The sequence below is a fragment of the Paroedura picta genome, chromosome 8 (genome assembly GCF_049243985.1).
Source record: "Paroedura picta isolate Pp20150507F chromosome 8, Ppicta_v3.0, whole genome shotgun sequence".
NCBI lineage: Eukaryota > Metazoa > Chordata > Lepidosauria > Squamata > Gekkonidae > Paroedura > Paroedura picta.
In genome coordinates, this window is record NC_135376.1 from 7,680,035 (window position 1) to 7,696,962 (window position 16,928).

Consider the following 16,928-nt stretch of genomic DNA (forward strand, 5'->3'; position numbering starts at 1 on the left):
GTGTGCTTTTCCTATCCTAACCCTGCCTTGTATCTCAAAGCATGTTCCAAGTGCAATTCTGCATATTGCAATGTCAGGACTCCCATCCCAGGTTCTAACCCGGTGGTCCCCAACCACAGGGCCGCGACCCGGTGCCGGGCCGTGATGGCCCTGGCACTGGGCCGCGGCTCCCTGCCTCCATAGGGCCTCACTGCGCATGCGCATTTGCACCATGCACAGCCGCAAACGTGCATGCACAGCACTCCCACATGCGTGTTCACACACGTTTGCGGATGCACATGGCACAAACATGCATGCACGACCCGGCCGCCGGCGGTCCGCAGCCTGAAGAAGGTTGCGGAGCACTGTTCTAACCAAAATCGATCCGGTTGAGATCTGATGAGAGCAGGCTAGCCTGAGGCATCCAGCCTGCACATGTCAGAAAATGCACTTTCAAAGTGCTTTTGCTACCGAGCCCATTTTGCACACATTGGATAATGCACTTTCAATGCACTTTAGAAGTAGATTATCCCGTTCCGCACAAGAAAATCCAGCTGCCAAAGGACATTGAAAGTGCTTTCAATGGGCAGAAGTTCTCAAACAGGGAATGAAAGCTACCCGCGACAAGCCGGACAGAGTCTTCTGTCATATGAAATGAGGAGAGAGGGGATGGATAAGCCACAGGCCCCTTATTTTAAAGACCTTGCAATCTGAGTATTGACCTTCAGTATAAACTCAGCTTCAGGTATTCAAGTGGGAGAAAGACTGGGAGCTCAACCCTTGCAAAGTTTCAAGCTTTAATGCATCCCACAAGGTCAAGCCCATGCCTTTTAAAAATAACCCGAGAAGACATGGGGGAAAGAGAGCAGAATCAGCACTCAGTGTGTGGGGCAGGAGACCCCCTAGACTTCTGCTGCAACAACCTGCCCATGAACTTGGGATGCCGTTACATCAGGGCCTGTTGACTTTGGCTCTTTTTCAAAGGAATAAATGGGTTCTGTTGACTTAAACTCTGTTCCTACGCCCTCCTCTGTAGAACAAAGCCCCTAACCTTGAGCACGTTGGATGCCTTTGGTCTAGACCAGGGGTAGTCAAACTGCAGCCCTCCAGATGTCCATGGACTACAATCCCCATGAGCCCCTGCCAGCGAATTCGCTGGCAGGGGCTCATGGGGATTGTAGTCCATGGACATCTGGAGGGCCGCAGTTTGACTACCCCTGGTCTAGACAAAACACCCCCCACATACACACCTTTGCCTCTCTCGCTTACAGTGTATGAGCAAAAATTCCACATTTGACTCAGGGTGATTGCTAGTAACGGCGAAATTACCGACCACTTTTCTGTTAGTATTCTCCAGACAGTGCGCATAATAACTTTGAGCGAGAAACTAGAAGTTTGCATGGGCAGCGGTTAGGAGCCCAGGACCCCTGTCTGTCTGCAAGGCAGAAGCTTGTACGCCAAGCTCCCTTCATTCTGCTACACCTTAGCACGGTGGTTCTCAACCTTCCTGATGCCGCGACCCTTTAATACAGTTCCTCATGTTGTGGTGACCCCCGACCATAAAATTATGCCAGTGTTCTTTCACAGAAATTGAACCAAAACTGACCCATGGCATGAAGATCCATGGTTCATGATTGTGTAGAAATTGGGTTTTTTTCTGGGGTTTCTCAGTTCAGTTCTGCCTCTGGTCCCACCATGCCGATCTCGCTCTTTTCCGCTGCTCCAGACAGACGAACGCTCTGTCTCGATCTACCTCGCAAGGTTGTTGTATGGATGAAATGGAAGAGGGGTGATGTCAGCCACTTTGGGACCTCTTCGGAGAGAAGGGTCCTGCCACAATCCCTGTGAAAGGGTCATTCGACCCCCAAAGGGGTCCTGACCCTTAAGATGAGAACCACTGCCTTAGCTAAATGTGGCTGAGCCAGGGAGCTTACGCAGACAGGTTTGGGTGCCAGAGGTAAGCCATACTTGCTCTAAGTCAGATGTCAACCTCAAGCAAGAGGACTCTGACTATTGTAAAGGTAAAGGTAAAGGTATCCCCTGTGCAAGCACCGAGTCATGTCTGACCCTTGGGGTGACGCCCTCCAGCGTTTTCTTGGCAGACTCAATACGGGGTGGTTTGCCAGGGCCTTCCCCAGTCATTACCGTTTACCCCCCAGCAAGCTGGGTACTCATTTTACCGACCTCGGAAGGATGGAAGGCTGAGTCAACCTCGAGCCGGCTGCTGGGATCGAACTCCCAACCTCATGGGCAAAGCTTTCAGGAGGCTGCCTTACCACTCTGCGCCACAAGAGGCTCTCTGACTATTGTAGAGTAACGTAATTAATTGCAATGGGGGCCTGATCAAGCAACCTCTCTTTCACCTGGTAAAGTCTCAGACAATGGTATAATGGTCTCTGGCAGGTTGCTAATATCCCTGATAGCCTTCGGCTACATTTTCCACACCTGCGTCTGTTCTTTCTCTGATTTCTTCCCTGATTTAATCATCTACCAGCCATTTCCCCATCCAGATGACCCACTCCATTTTTAGCAAATCTGGTAGACATGATGAGTTTGGACTTCTCTGCCACACCCATCACTTATTCAGGTATGAATGCTCATGTTGCAACCACCTGAAAACATCCTTTCTGTATTAGAAGAAGAAGAGTTGATTCTTATATGACACTTTTCTCTACCCGAAGGAGTCTCAAAGCGGCTTACGGTCGCCTTCCCTTTCCTCTCCCCACAACAGACACCCTGTGAGGGAGGTGAAGCTGAGAGAGCCCTGAGATTACTGAAGAAGAAGAAGAATTGGTTCTTATATGCCACTTTTCTCTACCCGAAGGAGTCTCAAAGTGGCTTACAGTCGCCTTCCCTTTCCTCTCCCCACAACAGACACCCTGTGAGGGAGGTGAAGCTGAGAGAGCCCTGAGATTACTGAAGAAGAAGAAGAATTGGTTCTTATATGACACTTTTCTCTACCCGAAGGAGTCTCAAAGCGGCTTACAGTCGCCTTCCCTTTCCTCTCCCCACAACAGACACCCCGTGAGGGAGGTGAAGCTGAGAGAGCCCTGAGATTACTGAAGAAGAAGAAGAATTGGTTCTTATATGCCACTTTTCTCTACCCGAAGGAGTCTCAAAGTGGCTTACAGTCGCCTTCCCTTTCCTCTCCCCACAACAGACACCCTGTGAGGGAGGTGAAGCTGAGAGAGCCCTGAGATTACTGAAGAAGAAGAAGAATTGGTTCTTAGATGCCGCTTTCCCCTACCCGAAGGAGGCTCAAAGCGGCTTAGATTGGCCTTCCCTTTCCTCTCCCCACAACAGACACCCTGTGAGGGAGGTGAGGCTGAGAGAGCCCTGATATTACTGAAGAAGAAGAGCTGGTTCTTAGATGCCACATTTCTCTACCCAAAGGAGTCGGCCAGAACAGCTAACAGGACTGTGACTAGCCCAAGGTCACCCAGTAGTCTGCATGTGGAGGAGTGGGGAATCAAACCTGGCTCACCAGATTAGAAGCCACCACTCTTAACCACTGCACTGCTGGCACTTCATGAATGTAAGCACACATAGATACCTCATGAAATCAGGGCCTTCTGGGACCTCAGACAGTCCCAGAAGTCCTGTACAATGGAGCTGTCTCCAGAGGCCTATGGTTGAGGGCAGGAAATAACATTAAGAGGTTGCTGGCCTCCCTGCTCAAGAAACCAGCTGGCCAACTGACTCCACTAACCATCGACTAACCCCCCTCAGAAAGACTGTAAAGAGAACTGTAATTTAGAACTGATTGAATTTATCTATGTAATTTGTTGTCTTGTTGTTTAGTTTTCATGTTACCCAGCCTGAACCAATCAGAGGCGGATATAAAAATATGATTGTTGTTCTTATTATACTGAGTCAGGCCCTTGAATCATGATCAGTATTGGTTACTCAGACAGGCAGCAGCTCTTCAGGGATTTCAGGCAGAGGTCTTTCCCATCCCTCCTGCCTGGTCCTTGTAACAGGAGATGCCAGGGATTGAACCTGGGACCTTCTGCATGCCAAGCAGATGGTCTTCCACTGAGCCACAGCCTCTCTCCTTGGCTCTCCAGGGTCTCATGCAAAGGTCTTTCCCATCACCTGCTGCCAGGTCCTTTGAACTGGAGATGCCAGGGATTGAACCTGGGACCTTCTGCATGCCAAGCAGAGGCTCTGCCACTGGGCCACAGCCCTTCCCTCAATTCAGTGAAACTTGTGACCTGACTAATTTTACAAGTGAGACGATCAGAACCAGGTGATCATGAAGACAATCATTCTAAAATCCGAGAAGAATTGATCATGTCAAAAGCGATTTACTTTGAAAAAACCATCAGAATGGTTTAGAGTGGGAAGCAAAGCAGACCAGGGGCTGTTAAGATGAACAGAATAACCAAACTTGACTTCAAGAATTTCGCCTTGGATTGATGCCTTTCCTACACCAAGCTAAAACAATATCCCTTTTCCTAATGATCCCGAACATTGCTACATGAGCCGAAATTTCCACTGAGTTGTCCACATCCGCCCCCAAGATTTCTTTCCTGCTAAATCCCTAAAGGATCGTTTGTACACGTACCCTTCCCTGCTAGCGACATCGGATCATGCAGAAATTGAACCCTTGGGTGACTTCTTTTTTTTTTTTTAACTCTCTTTTTTTGCTGACGCCATCTTCCTTTTTAGCACACTTTACAAATTTCCTCTTATCTAACGAAATCAATTCTGCTCCGATGTCCCAATGCGTTGACCTTTCCTCTTGTTTGCCCACACGTCTTGGACTCCGGACAAATATTGCAGCCCTCCGTTTGTGGAAACCTTGGTCGTGGCCTCTCCTATAAATGGGGGGACCTGCCGGGTTTCCGTCCACCAACCGTTCCGGCAGAGCTCACCTCCTAGGTCTTCCGCGCAGTGAGCCATGAAATTGTTGGTCCCCCTGCTGCTCTTGGCCCAGCTTCTGAGCTGCAAAGCTGGCCTTGTTCTACCAGGTCATGAAGAGCTTCTTCCGGTTCTTCCCCACAATATCGAAAAATATCCCGATTGTGACGGCCCGGAGTCCGAAGCAATAGCAGCTGCGGCAGTGCAGCATATCAACAAGCACCTGAAGCACGGATATAAATTTGACCTCAACAGGATCGAAAAGATTGTTCAGCTTGAAAGGGTAAGTGCTGAACGGGAAATAGAGCACCCCCCTAAGAATGCACAGAAACTGAGGCTTTTACTACCGCCGTAGCCCCTAATTATGGCCAATCCAGAAGGCCTACTCCTGGAGGAAGCTGTCACCCATTTCAGTCGGTATGCCAATGTCCTATCCAGAAGAACACAGTTTTTTATACCCTGTTTTTCACTATCCAGAGGGGTCTAAAACCCGCTTCCAATTGCCTACCCCGCCTCTCCCCACAACAGGACACCCTGTGAGGGAGGTGAGGCTGGGGGAGCTCTGAGAGAACTGCGAGTGGCCCAAGGTCACCCACCTCGCTGTATGGTGGACAAGTAGGGAATATAACGTCCACATCATCTTGGTTGGTGTAGTGGTGTAGTGGTTAGGAGGGCAGACTTCTAATCTGGCGAGCCGGGTTGGATTCCTTGCTCCCCCACAGGCAGCCAGCTGGGTGACCTTGGGCTCGCCACAGCACTGATAAAGTTGTTCTGACCAAACAGTAATAACAGGGCTCTCTCAGCCTCACCTCCCTCACAGGGTGTCTGTTGTGGGGAGAGGAAAGGGAAGGCAAATGTAAGCCATTTTGAGATTCCTTTGGGTAGAGAAAAGCGGCCTATAAGAACCAACTCTTTCTTCTTCTTCTTCTCCTTCTTCTTCTTCTTCTTCTTCTTCTTCTTCTTCTTCTTGCCTTCCCCAGGGAAATATCTGCCATAACACCAAAGGTAAATCCACCTCTCCCCCCCCCCGCCCCAATTATTTGGATGGGTTGGGATAGTGGAATATTTTAAATGTAAGATATGATTTTAAAGTTCAATGCATGTATTGACTTGGGCCTCATGGGAAGGCCAGGCTAGAAAAATAAAGATTGATTATTTATCAAATAAATTGTAAAAAACCTACAAGATCTGTAGTGTACAAGTCTTTGAATGACAAAGCTTCCTCAGATGCCTGTTGGAATATATGAGCAGAGCTTTGACCCTTGAAAGCTTCTAATTTGCAAGTCTTATTGCTCTTTAAAGGTAAAGGTAAAGGTATCCCCTGTGCAAGCACCGAGTCATGTCTGACCCTTGGGGTGACGCCCTCCAGCATTTTCTTGGCAGACTCAATACGGGGTGGTTTGCCAGTGCCTTCCCCAGTCATGACCGTTTACCCCCCAGCAAGCTGGTTACTCATTTTACCGACCTCGGAAGGATGGAAGGCTGAGTCAACCTTGAGCCGGCTGCTGGGATCGAACTCCCAGCCTCATGGGCAAAGCTTTCAGACGGCTGCCTTACCACTCTGCGCCACAAGAGGCTCTTATTGCTCTTTAAGGCAACACAAATTGAGTCCAATAGCACCTTTAAGATCGACAAAGATTTATTCAAGGCGTCATCTTTCATGTTCAGGCATACTTCCTCAGACCATGCACACGAAAGCTCACATCTTAAATAAATCTTTAGATTCCAATGAGTAGCCATGTTGGTCTGAAGTAGCACAATAAAATCAGAGTCCCATCTTTGTTGGTCTTGAAGGTGCTATGGGGTTCAAATGCTATGGGTCCTGCAGACCAACACGGCTACCCACTTGATCTGCTCTTTAAGGCATGGCTGATTTCGAATCCAGCTCTTCTACGGCAAACTTGCTTCCCTGCCTGAAGCGTTATCGTTACTTTTGGTCTCCACTCTTATTGGGAAAGAATTCTGGATCGCCCTGCTAGCGGTAGACCCGTTAACACATCAACAAAATGTAACCACGCTAGAGAAACCCAGCCACGTCGCTCTCATGATCCCTTTTCTCCCCACTCTAGAGACCACATGGAAAGCTCGTGAAACTTGAGCTGGATTTAGTAGAGACCAAATGCCATATCGTGAGCCCAACGCCTGTTGAGAATTGTACCGTCAGGACGCGGATGGAACACGTAAGTGTCTGCCTTTAAGCACACAGGCTCATGTTAATGGTTTTTCACCCAACCATGTTCCTTTCCGTCAACTCAGGGGTGAGCTGGCTTGGTAGCAGTTCTCCAAGGGTTTCGGCCAGAGGTCTTTCCCACCACTTGCCTGGTCCTTTGAACTGGAGGTTCCAAGGATTGAACCTGGGACCTTCTGCATGCCAAGCAGAGGCACTGCCCCATCTCCTTGGCTTTCCAGGGTCTCTGGCCAAGGTCTTTCCCATCACCTCCTGCTTGGTTCCTTGAACTGGAGATGCTGGGGATTGAACCTGGGACCTTCTGCATGTCAAGCTGAGGCTCTGCCACTGGGCCATGGCCCCTCTCCTTGGCTTTCCAGGGTCTCAGGCCCATCACCTTCAGTCTTGCTTTGGCTACTTTTGTATTAGATCTGGCAGTTCATTGCACATGGATCCCTCTTGGGTTATCAAAAAGCATCCAGAAGTAAGCAGGGAGTGGGAAGATGACCGTCGCTGTAGTCAAGATCACCAAGGGACTACTCCTAGGCTGCATGGTTTTAACTGACCACCCAGGCATGTCTCTATTTCAGTCATCTGAGGCATGGCACACTTGCCTCCTGAAAAGGGGAAAGGGAAAAGGGAAAAGGGAAAAGGGAAAAGGGAAAAGGGAAAAGGGAAAAGGGAAAAGGGAAAAGGGAAAAGGGAAAAGGGAAGCCACTTTCATTTCACAAAAAAATAAAATAAAATTCCAGCTTGCTCGCCTGGAGGCATTTCATAGAATCATAGAGTTGGAAGGGGCCATAAGGGCATCTAGTCCAACCCCCTGCTCTACGCAGGATCAGCCCTAAGCATCCTAAAGCAGGATTTATTCCTGCTTGCTATAGGTGACCCGTTGATGTTTCATGAGCATTTGCTGTTCGCTTTCTGAGGCCGCCATCACAATGTCACTCCAAGCATGCCTGGGTGTGATAAACAACCATTCTGCACACGTAGGATAATGCACTTCCAATGTGCTTTTGCAGCTGGATTCTCCTGTGCAGAACAGGAGGGTCAAATTCTGAAATGCACTGAAAACGCATTATCCAACCCGTGCAGAATGGGCCAGGATCTCACAGTGGGAAGTCCCTGCTAATCTTGGTTCTCTAGCACGATCTTCGGCAGAACTGCAGCCTGTAATTCTCTGATTTTGCACCTCTAGGCCGTCGAAGGGGACTGTGATGTTAACTTGATCGAATCTCATGGAAAATACAAGGTGGTGCATACAAACTGTCACTCCGAACCAGGTAAAGGAACATATTGTGGGATATAAAAGTAGCTAATGGTGGGGACCATGACTGGTCATGACTGGGGAAGTCACTGGCAAACCACCCCGTATTGAGTCTGCCAAGAAAACGCTGGAGAGCGTCACCCCAAGGGTCAGGCATGACTCGGTGCTTGCACAGGGGATACCTTTACTTTACCTTTAATGGTGGGGATTTCTACGTAAAGGCCATAGCAGGATCCTAAATATATGGAAGGTCTGAAGAGATTCATGCTTTTACGGGTCAGAAGGATATCGTTAGCTGGCTTGCTGTAGTGGTGAGGTGGCTTCTGATCTGGAGAGCTGGATTTGTTTCCCCATTCCTCCCCCTGCAGCCAGCTGGGTGACCTTGAGCAAGTCACAGTTCTCTCAGGGCTCTCTCAGCTTCACCTCCCTCATAGGGTGTCTGTTTTGGGGAGAGGAAGGGAAGGCGATAGACAGCTGCTTTGAGACTCCTTTGGGTAGGGAAAAGCAGGGTCTAAAAACCAGCTCTCCTGAATCCTCACCTCCCCGTCCTTCTGAAGGCATCACAAATCTATCAGAAGCAGGGATGGCGGCCAGTGTCGTTCATTTGAAAAATGGCAGCTGGTCATATGAATAAATTTAAGGGCCTCCCCCTGCAGAACCAAGAAGGGAATCAGAGTCCCTCCAAATGGCAAAGACTGGCAGATACAGTGTTTAAGAGTTTTAATGTTTTTTCATAGAATCATAGAATATCAGAGTTGGAAGGGGCCTCCTGGGTCATCTAGTCCAACCCCCTGAAATATGCAGGACACTCACAACCCTATCGCTCCTCCACTGTCACCTGCCACCCCCTTGAGCCTTCACAGAATCAGCCTCTCTGTCAGATGGTTCTCCAGCCTCTGCTTAAAAATCTCCAAAGATGGAGGACCCACCGCCTCATGTTATAGCTTTTGTTTCTGTTGCTGAGTTGTTGTAAACCTCCCCTAGATGGCTATGGCGAGAGGGGCAATCATAAAAATCGAATAAATAAAATAAAATAAAGAACAGAAGAAACTGCAGTTGGACAGATGTGACAGGGGGTAGCTCTAGGAATCACTGTGGTGTAAGAGGACATGACAAACAACAATAGCTATTTGGGTTGGCTTAGCTTGCCAATCTACCTTGGGAACTCGCCTGGCCTAACCCTGACCTTGGTGATAAGCAAGGCTTCTATTCTCTCCTTATTTCTATAGATTCAGCTGAGGACGTCAACAAATTATGCCCTGATTGCGCACTATTGTCCCTTCTCAATGACACTGAAGTAGTGAACACGGTTCATACTGCGCTGGATGAGTATAATGCTCTTAACACCACTCATGACCACTACAAGCTCCTTGAGATTTCTCGAGGTCAACACTCGGTGAGTATCGAAGCCAGGATCACGGCTCCATTGTCTAACACAGAGTTCTGACAGTCAACATGGCAGCAGGGACCAGTGAAAGATTGCGGTCTGCACAGCTTGCGTACTTAGGGATTCCAACCTCCACGAGGGGCCTGGACCTCTCCTGGAATAACAAATAGGGCTGCCAATTGTGGATTGAAAAATTCCTGGACAATTGGGGTTGGAGTCAAGGGGGGTAGGAGGTTTGAGGAGGGGAGTGAACCCTGGAGAATATAATGCTATAGAAGCTGCTCCATATCTAGTTGGTTGTTACCCAGCTAGAAAATCAAACATTGCGGCAAAATGTTCTGGGCCCATAACCCTGTTGGAATACTTGGTTACTAAGAATTTGTTCGGTCAAAGAAGCATGATATTGAATACAACAAATAAATCTCCCAAGAAAAACTTGCCTTATATTATCTGTATTATACACGCAGCTCTCCAACAGGTCAAATGGCTGTTTTGCAAGCATTTTGCTCCCTCTAGCAGTCAGTTCGGCATATCACAAGTTTATGTCCTACGTATCTCCCAGCAGATTTAAACTGCAGGTTTTTATGTCTGACTTTAAGCTGTGTGATATTGAATCAGCCACTACAAAGATCAAAACATGTGCAGGTCAGAAAAAGCCCCAGAGAAACATAAACTTCCAAGTGAGGAAAATGAGAGAAAGCCCACAGCTAAGTTTGCCAGATAAAAAGGAGAAACTAAGACTGAAGATTCACAATAGCAAAGAACTTCCACTGTTTACAACATTGCTTTCTAGACCATCTGACAGACTAAAACATGTAGTGGAACATCTGTTTGGAACGCAGAAGGTCCTGGGTTCAATCTTCACCATCTCTAGTTTTAAAAAAAAGATCCGATAGTAGATGACATAGAATTTCTGTTCTGCTGCTAAGGGAAAGATAAGATGAACCATTTAAAAGTTGTATTGCTAACTTAGAACCTAACTGAGGATCTATGTAGCTTAGGAACCTCGCTCCCAGTGAGAAAGAACTATTGACCCACTTACAGAACGGTGGGGAGGGATTGGTATTTTTATTGTTCACCATCTTGTTTATGTATTAAGGGGTATTTTAGGGGTTGTATTATCTTTTTATTAGTTTTGTAAACCACCACTGCGAGACATTCGAGAGTGGCAGTATATAAATATAATTAATTAATTATTTCAAAAGCTAGTGATTGCAGTGTCAGGGGACAGAGAGAGGCTCACATCGAAGTTTATCATGCCTAAAAGATGGCGTACGGGTCCCACCCATAGCTCCGGGGTCTCCCACTTGTCATTCATAGAATTCGCGGCTTTGATTCGTCCCAGGTCCTTTGTACTTTCCCAGCCAGAGGTAGCTAAGGTGCTCTTTGCTGTGTTCCCAGCACTTGGCCAAAAGTGTCTACGCAGAGTTTGCCATCGTCAACACCAACTGCTCGGCCCAGCATGCAAAGGAGCATGAGGAAGACTGCCATGTGGAGACCGGCGAACACCTTGTAAGTGACTTGTAATGATGGTTAGGTAGATTGTGCATGGGTGGGCTGAGGTTTATGTTGGAGCTTGGCTCTTGTGGTCCTTTCTCACATTCCCACAAAATGCCAATTGCCACTTTGGGATCAGAAGGCAAATTTCTTCCAGGCCAGACTGGCCAGGGATTTGGGCCTCCGGATCCTAGTCTACCCGTTCTTGACTTTTTTGCCATCGAGAAACCCCTGAAATATCCATCAGGCTTTGAGAAACCCCAGAAGTGATGGAATTGTGCAAAATATGGTTGGGGAGCAGAGCTGTGGACACGCCTACCTGGGGCCCCTCCCCTTCCCACCCCCTCTAGACCCATCATTGGCCATTTAGGGAACAGGAGGTGGGGATGGGTCGACGTGACCATTTATGATCATATCACCTTATAAATGTTCAACAAATTTAAAAAATAGATTAAAAATTCAGGAAACCCTTCCAGGGCAATCAAGAATCCTCATGGTTTCATAACACCCTGGTTGAGAAAGCCTGTTCTACGTGTAGTCTGCATGGGGCTTTAACCCACTCCCGGCTCGAATAAATCCCTCCCGTCTACACTGAATTTGATTTCCACTTTGATTTTGGGCACTTTAAATTTTCCCTCTGCAACATGTATGATTGATCCAGAGTGACCCTACCTTTCCACCACGATGTCCGCAAGTGGATATAAGACTCGGCATTTGAAAAATTGCCATCAGTAAGTGTGCAGATTTCTCCATTTTTAGAATTAACTCCCTTCTCCATGCCTCACAGCAAAGCAGTCTTCCCTGATTGGCCAGGGCATCAGTTCAAAGACTTCCTGGTTCCCAGTTGCAAGGCTTGACTTAAAGCGACTGCGCTCCAGAAGCCATAACTTCTCTCAGCAGAGATTTGCCTCTTGGATTTATTCCCCCCTCCTCTGCTATCTCCAATCCTCTTCCCCCACCTTCAAGAAAAGAATTAGGCTCCTGCTGCACTTGACGCCCCTCCCCACTCTGAGCTTCCCCAATCAAGTACAGAACACTTTCTGTTTCAATGGGGGGGGAGGGGGAATAGAGGAAGACCCGAGTTCAAATCGATCTGAATTCAGGAGGATCCACAATGGAAAAAACAAAGTAAGTGCAGAATCAGCCCTTACTTGACACATTAACCACTCACCTCATGTCATCAGCTCTCAGGAGTTAGCTGCAACTCCACAGTAGAACAACAAGAAGCAGCAGCCTTTAGACTCATTTGTCGGTTTGCTTTCTTTTTCCAGCACTATGGCTTCTGTACAGCATCCTTCCACAAGGGCATGACCCCGGACTCTGCTGATCAGCACGATGTGCTGTGCACCATCTATGACCATCAGGTACCTACTTCCAGCCGAGCTTTGAACTAGGGGTGCCAGCATCCACGTGGGACCTGGAGATCTCCTAGAATTATCGTGTCTCTCCAAACTCCATGGATCAGCTGCTTTGGAGGGTGGAGTCTATGGCATCAAAGCCCTGCTGTGGTCCCGTTCCAAACCCTGCCCTTCTGAGACTCCGACCCCACCCCAAATCTCCAGAAATTTCCCAGCACAGAGATGGAAGCCCTATGTCAGGGGTTGTCAAACTGCGGTCCTCCAGATGTCCATGGACTACAATTCCCAGGAGCCCCCTGCCAGCGAATGCTGGCAGGGGGCTCCTGGGAATTGTAGTCCATGGACATCTGGAGGGCCGCAGTTTGACTACCCCATCTACACCCTGCCCATCTACACCCTGCCCAGCAACACTGGGACAGAGATGGCAGGGAGGCGTGCCCATGAGTAGGTGGGCGGGTTAGAAGGGGAGGTGCGAGCAGGAGGCCTGGGGGTGTGAAGAAGAGGGGAAGGGGCCTCTGGGCGCTCCCCCGTTCTGCACACATTAGATAAGGCACTTTTCACGCACCTTAGAAATAGATTTTCCTGTTCTGCCCAGGAAAATCCAGCTGCAAAAGCACAGCAAAGGTGACTTCGCCAAAGTTCATGGAAGGAGTGCGTTTGGAATCTCGGCCTGCTCATAATTATTTTCTTTTCCAGCCTGGCGTCAGCCACCATCACTTGACCAAGGAACACCTGGAAGGGAAACTTCAGCCAGCCGGACGTGGCTTTGCTCACCTGGACCTGGTCCATTCCCACCACAACACAAGCGGTTCCCACTCCCACTCCCACTCTGACGAGGTCGTCGCTGTTGAGCAACCGGCATCCTTGGTGAAGAGGGCAATCCTTCCGGTTGTGCAAGCCTGTCCTGGCAGGTACCGCCATTTTGACCTCTGAGACCTGCAGCTGGACCTGGTTTTGGACGAGAGGACCTGGATGCAAACCCATGAGGGACTGTAGAAACCGTGGGACCAACCAACTCAAGAGGGAAATCACTTCTCTAGAGCTCTATGTCGTCAAATTCTTAAATCCACAGAAGCTTTCACCCTGATAACATATCTGTAGCCTGCAAGCATCTACTCTCTGTTACCGTAAGAACTGTGTGTGCGTTAGGCCAAGCTATTGTGCCTGGCACAGATTTCGGCATCTTCCCCCTTGGCTGCATCTCTGTTTTTAGAACAAGGCTGTCATGCTTATAACCAGGAAACCCCAAATAGAACAGATCTGGGCTGCTCTGGCTGAAATCTTAGACACAGGAGGAGAGCCGAATGAAAGCTCCCTTGGTCCAGGGTGGTCTTTCTCCTACCTCCTGGCTAGCGGAAGAAACGAATTATAGAATGAGATGCTGATCTCTTGAGCTGTGATGAGGACACGTGTGGATGTCCCTTCAGGGAACAATCTGTTGTTTTGCTTTAGCAGGGCCATATGTACAGTGTAGGACCACAGGCACCCCGAAAAGCATATCAGGCGTAGTCTTTAACTCCATGAATTATGATTCTTTCCTTCGTCTTTTTTGGGGAACATCTGGAAAAGCAATATCAATATCATTGCTGGAAACTAAGAGAACCAAGCACCAGTGCTTCGTAAATAAAACATTCCAATCAAAAACCCCTCTGACGTTTTCGTTTCCTTTCTGGTTATGGTGATCATAGAATCATAGAGTTGGAGGGGGCCTCTGGGGTCATCTAGTCCAACCCCCTGCGCTATGCAGGACTCTCACAACCCCATCGCTCATCCACTGTCATCTGCCACCCCCTTGAACCTTCACAGAATCAGCCTCTCCGTCAGATGGCTATCCAGCCTCTGTTTAAAAATCTCCAAAGATGGAGAACCCACCACCTCCCGAGGAAGCCTGTTCCACTGAGAAACTGCTCTAAGGCACAGAAACGGAGGTGCTAGAAATTGGGGGAACTCAGAAGGCACATATAACCTCTAGTACAGGGGTAGTCAACCTGTGGCCCTCCAGATGTCCATGGACTACAATTCCCATGAGCCCCTGCCAGCAAACGCTGGCAGGGGCTCATGGGAATTGTAGTCCATGGACATCTGGAGGACCACAGGTGGACTACCCCTGTTCTAGTGCACCCGTGATGCCCCCTGCAGGACATTCTTCCTATGCTGTTGATTCGTGCATAGAAGAGATCTTTCAAACGCCAACATTTTCTGCTCCATTATCACGGCGGCTGCAGGAGATGTCTAAAATTCCTAAGAGCCTTGGGGGGGGGGGGGGCTTTGTTCCAGTTGGCTAGTATCCGTTTTGCCCCTCACACCTCCAAGGGTTCGTTCTCCAGGCTCCTCTCTCATGGTGAGACTTCTGGAAGGTCGGGATCAACTAGGGTCGCCACCTCCGACAAAGGAGGTTCCTGGATGTTTAGAAACTCAGACTGGGGAGGGTGGCTTTTGGGGAGGAGTGGAAGCTCAACAGAGATAGGACTCCAGGTGCTTTCTTCTCCCCTCGTTCCCGTCGCCTGCCACCCTTCAGTTGGGCAGCGGGAGGAAATGCCCTAGTGAAATGAGAGGGGGGGAGGCTGGGTCCTGCGGGGGTCCTGGAAGTGATGTCACCACACTGGATAACATTGCCCCCCAAACTCTGTGTTTAAATTCGAAGTGGGGTGGTTGTTTGGACATCTGAAAAGGCATGGGGCAAAGTGAGTGGCTCAGCCCACTGCTCTGCAGGCCCAATCAGGATCAGGCCCTTGTGGCATTTAGAAGTCACTTTGAAATGGAAGTGGTGTCTGCGTGATAAAGAGGAGGGAGCCTCCCCTCCCTCACAGGGCGTCTGTTGAGGGGAGAGGGAAGGGAAGGCGACTGGAAGCCACGTTGAGACTCCTCCGGGTAGAGAAAGGCAGCATCTAAGAACCAACTCTTCCTCTTCACCCAGCAAGCTTCCATGTCAGAAAGGGAGTTCGAATCTGGGACTCCCACACCCTAGCCTGATGCTCTGGCCACTGGGCTGTGCTGGCTTTCCCTGGGGCCAAGGGACCAAGCCCTATGAAGATAGGTTGAGGGACTTGGGAATATTCAGCCTGGAGAAAAGGAGGTTGAGAGGGGACATGATAGCCCTCTTTAAGTATTTGAACGGTTGTCTCTTGGAGGAGGGCAGGATGCTGTTTCTGCTGGCTGCAGAGGAGAGGACACGCAGTAATGGGTTTAAACTTCAAGTACAACGATATAGGCTAGATATAAGGAAAAACATTTTCACAGTCAGAGTAGTTCAGCAGTGGAATAGGCTGCCTAAGGAGGTGGTGAGCTCCCCCTCACTGGCAGTCTTCAAGCAAAGGTTGGATACACACTTTTCTTGGATGCTTTAGGATGCTTTGGGCTGATCCTGCGTTGAGCAGGGGGTTGGACTAGATGGCCTTTGTGGCCCTTTCCAGCTCTATGATTCTATGATTCTAAGTACTATGTGGCCCCAATAGTTTCTGTGGCAAAGGCATATCAGGATATATCATTAAAACATGACACGGTGCCATAACAGTTCTATCATCATGCTTCAAATGATCTTTTTAACCTCCCAGGTGCAGAGGGCACAAGAGAACTCACTCAAGCATGGGAGGGGAGGGGAGGGGGAGGGAGGGGAGGTGCAGCAGAAGCAGCTGGCTCCCTAGCTTGTGGCCAAGTCCATTAAGGCAAGAGGGGGAAACGCGCTGCAGACCCCTCCAGAGCTCCCTGCAGACCCCCCTCCAGGTCTCCAGACCAGAGGCTGCCATTCTTAACCAATACACTGAGCTGGCTCTCCAAGAAGTGGAAATGGAAAAGAATACCAACTCACTTGCAGAACTGAGAAGCCACGATGCTACCTGGTTGCGAATAAACTTTCAGCTGGATCCAGACTAAATTCTCCAGTGGCAGACTGGAAATTACCTGCCAATATCACCCACTCTCTCAGGATCACCCGCTGATCTCCAAACAATGCTCTTCCTGGGAGACAGGGGTCCCTGAGGAATGACAAGAGGGAATCAGCAGATATTGCCAATTTAGTTTGGATCGGGACCAGTGGAGAGCTTTAATCTGTCCTCCAGTTAGCTGGCTGCATCTAATCTAAGACTCCAAAACTCAGTTTTGCATGCTCTAGGACAGGGGTAGTCAACCTGTGGTCCTCCAGATATTCATGGACTACAATTCCAATGAGCCCCTGCCAGCATTTGCTGGCAGGGGCTCATGGGAACTGTAGTCAATGAACATCTGCTGGCATTTGCTGGCAGGGGCTCATGGGAACTGTAGTCCATGAACATCTGGAGGACCACAGGTTGACTACCCCTGCTCTAGGCTATGTTCACAAATGACAATTTGGGGTGGGGGGATCTCCTCCCCTTGCCACAACACACCGCTGTATACATTTGGCTTAATGATTTTCTAAATCATAACATCAGC

The 16,928-nt window shown here is 49.0% G+C and overlaps 1 protein-coding gene across 1 annotated transcript; it reads left to right on the plus strand.

Annotated features, from left to right (window-relative positions):
* Positions 1-4,823: 4,823 nt before the first annotated feature.
* On the plus strand, positions 4,824-14,164 carry AHSG (alpha 2-HS glycoprotein). Its single transcript, XM_077348260.1, has 7 exons — positions 4,824-5,125; positions 6,912-7,022; positions 8,208-8,292; positions 9,506-9,672; positions 11,065-11,175; positions 12,432-12,524; positions 13,215-14,164. Exons 1-7 carry the CDS (start codon positions 4,883-4,885, stop codon positions 13,449-13,451), a joined length of 1,047 nt encoding a protein of 348 aa, XP_077204375.1. The 5' UTR covers positions 4,824-4,882; the 3' UTR covers positions 13,452-14,164.
* The last annotated feature ends 2,764 nt before the right edge of the window (positions 14,165-16,928 follow it).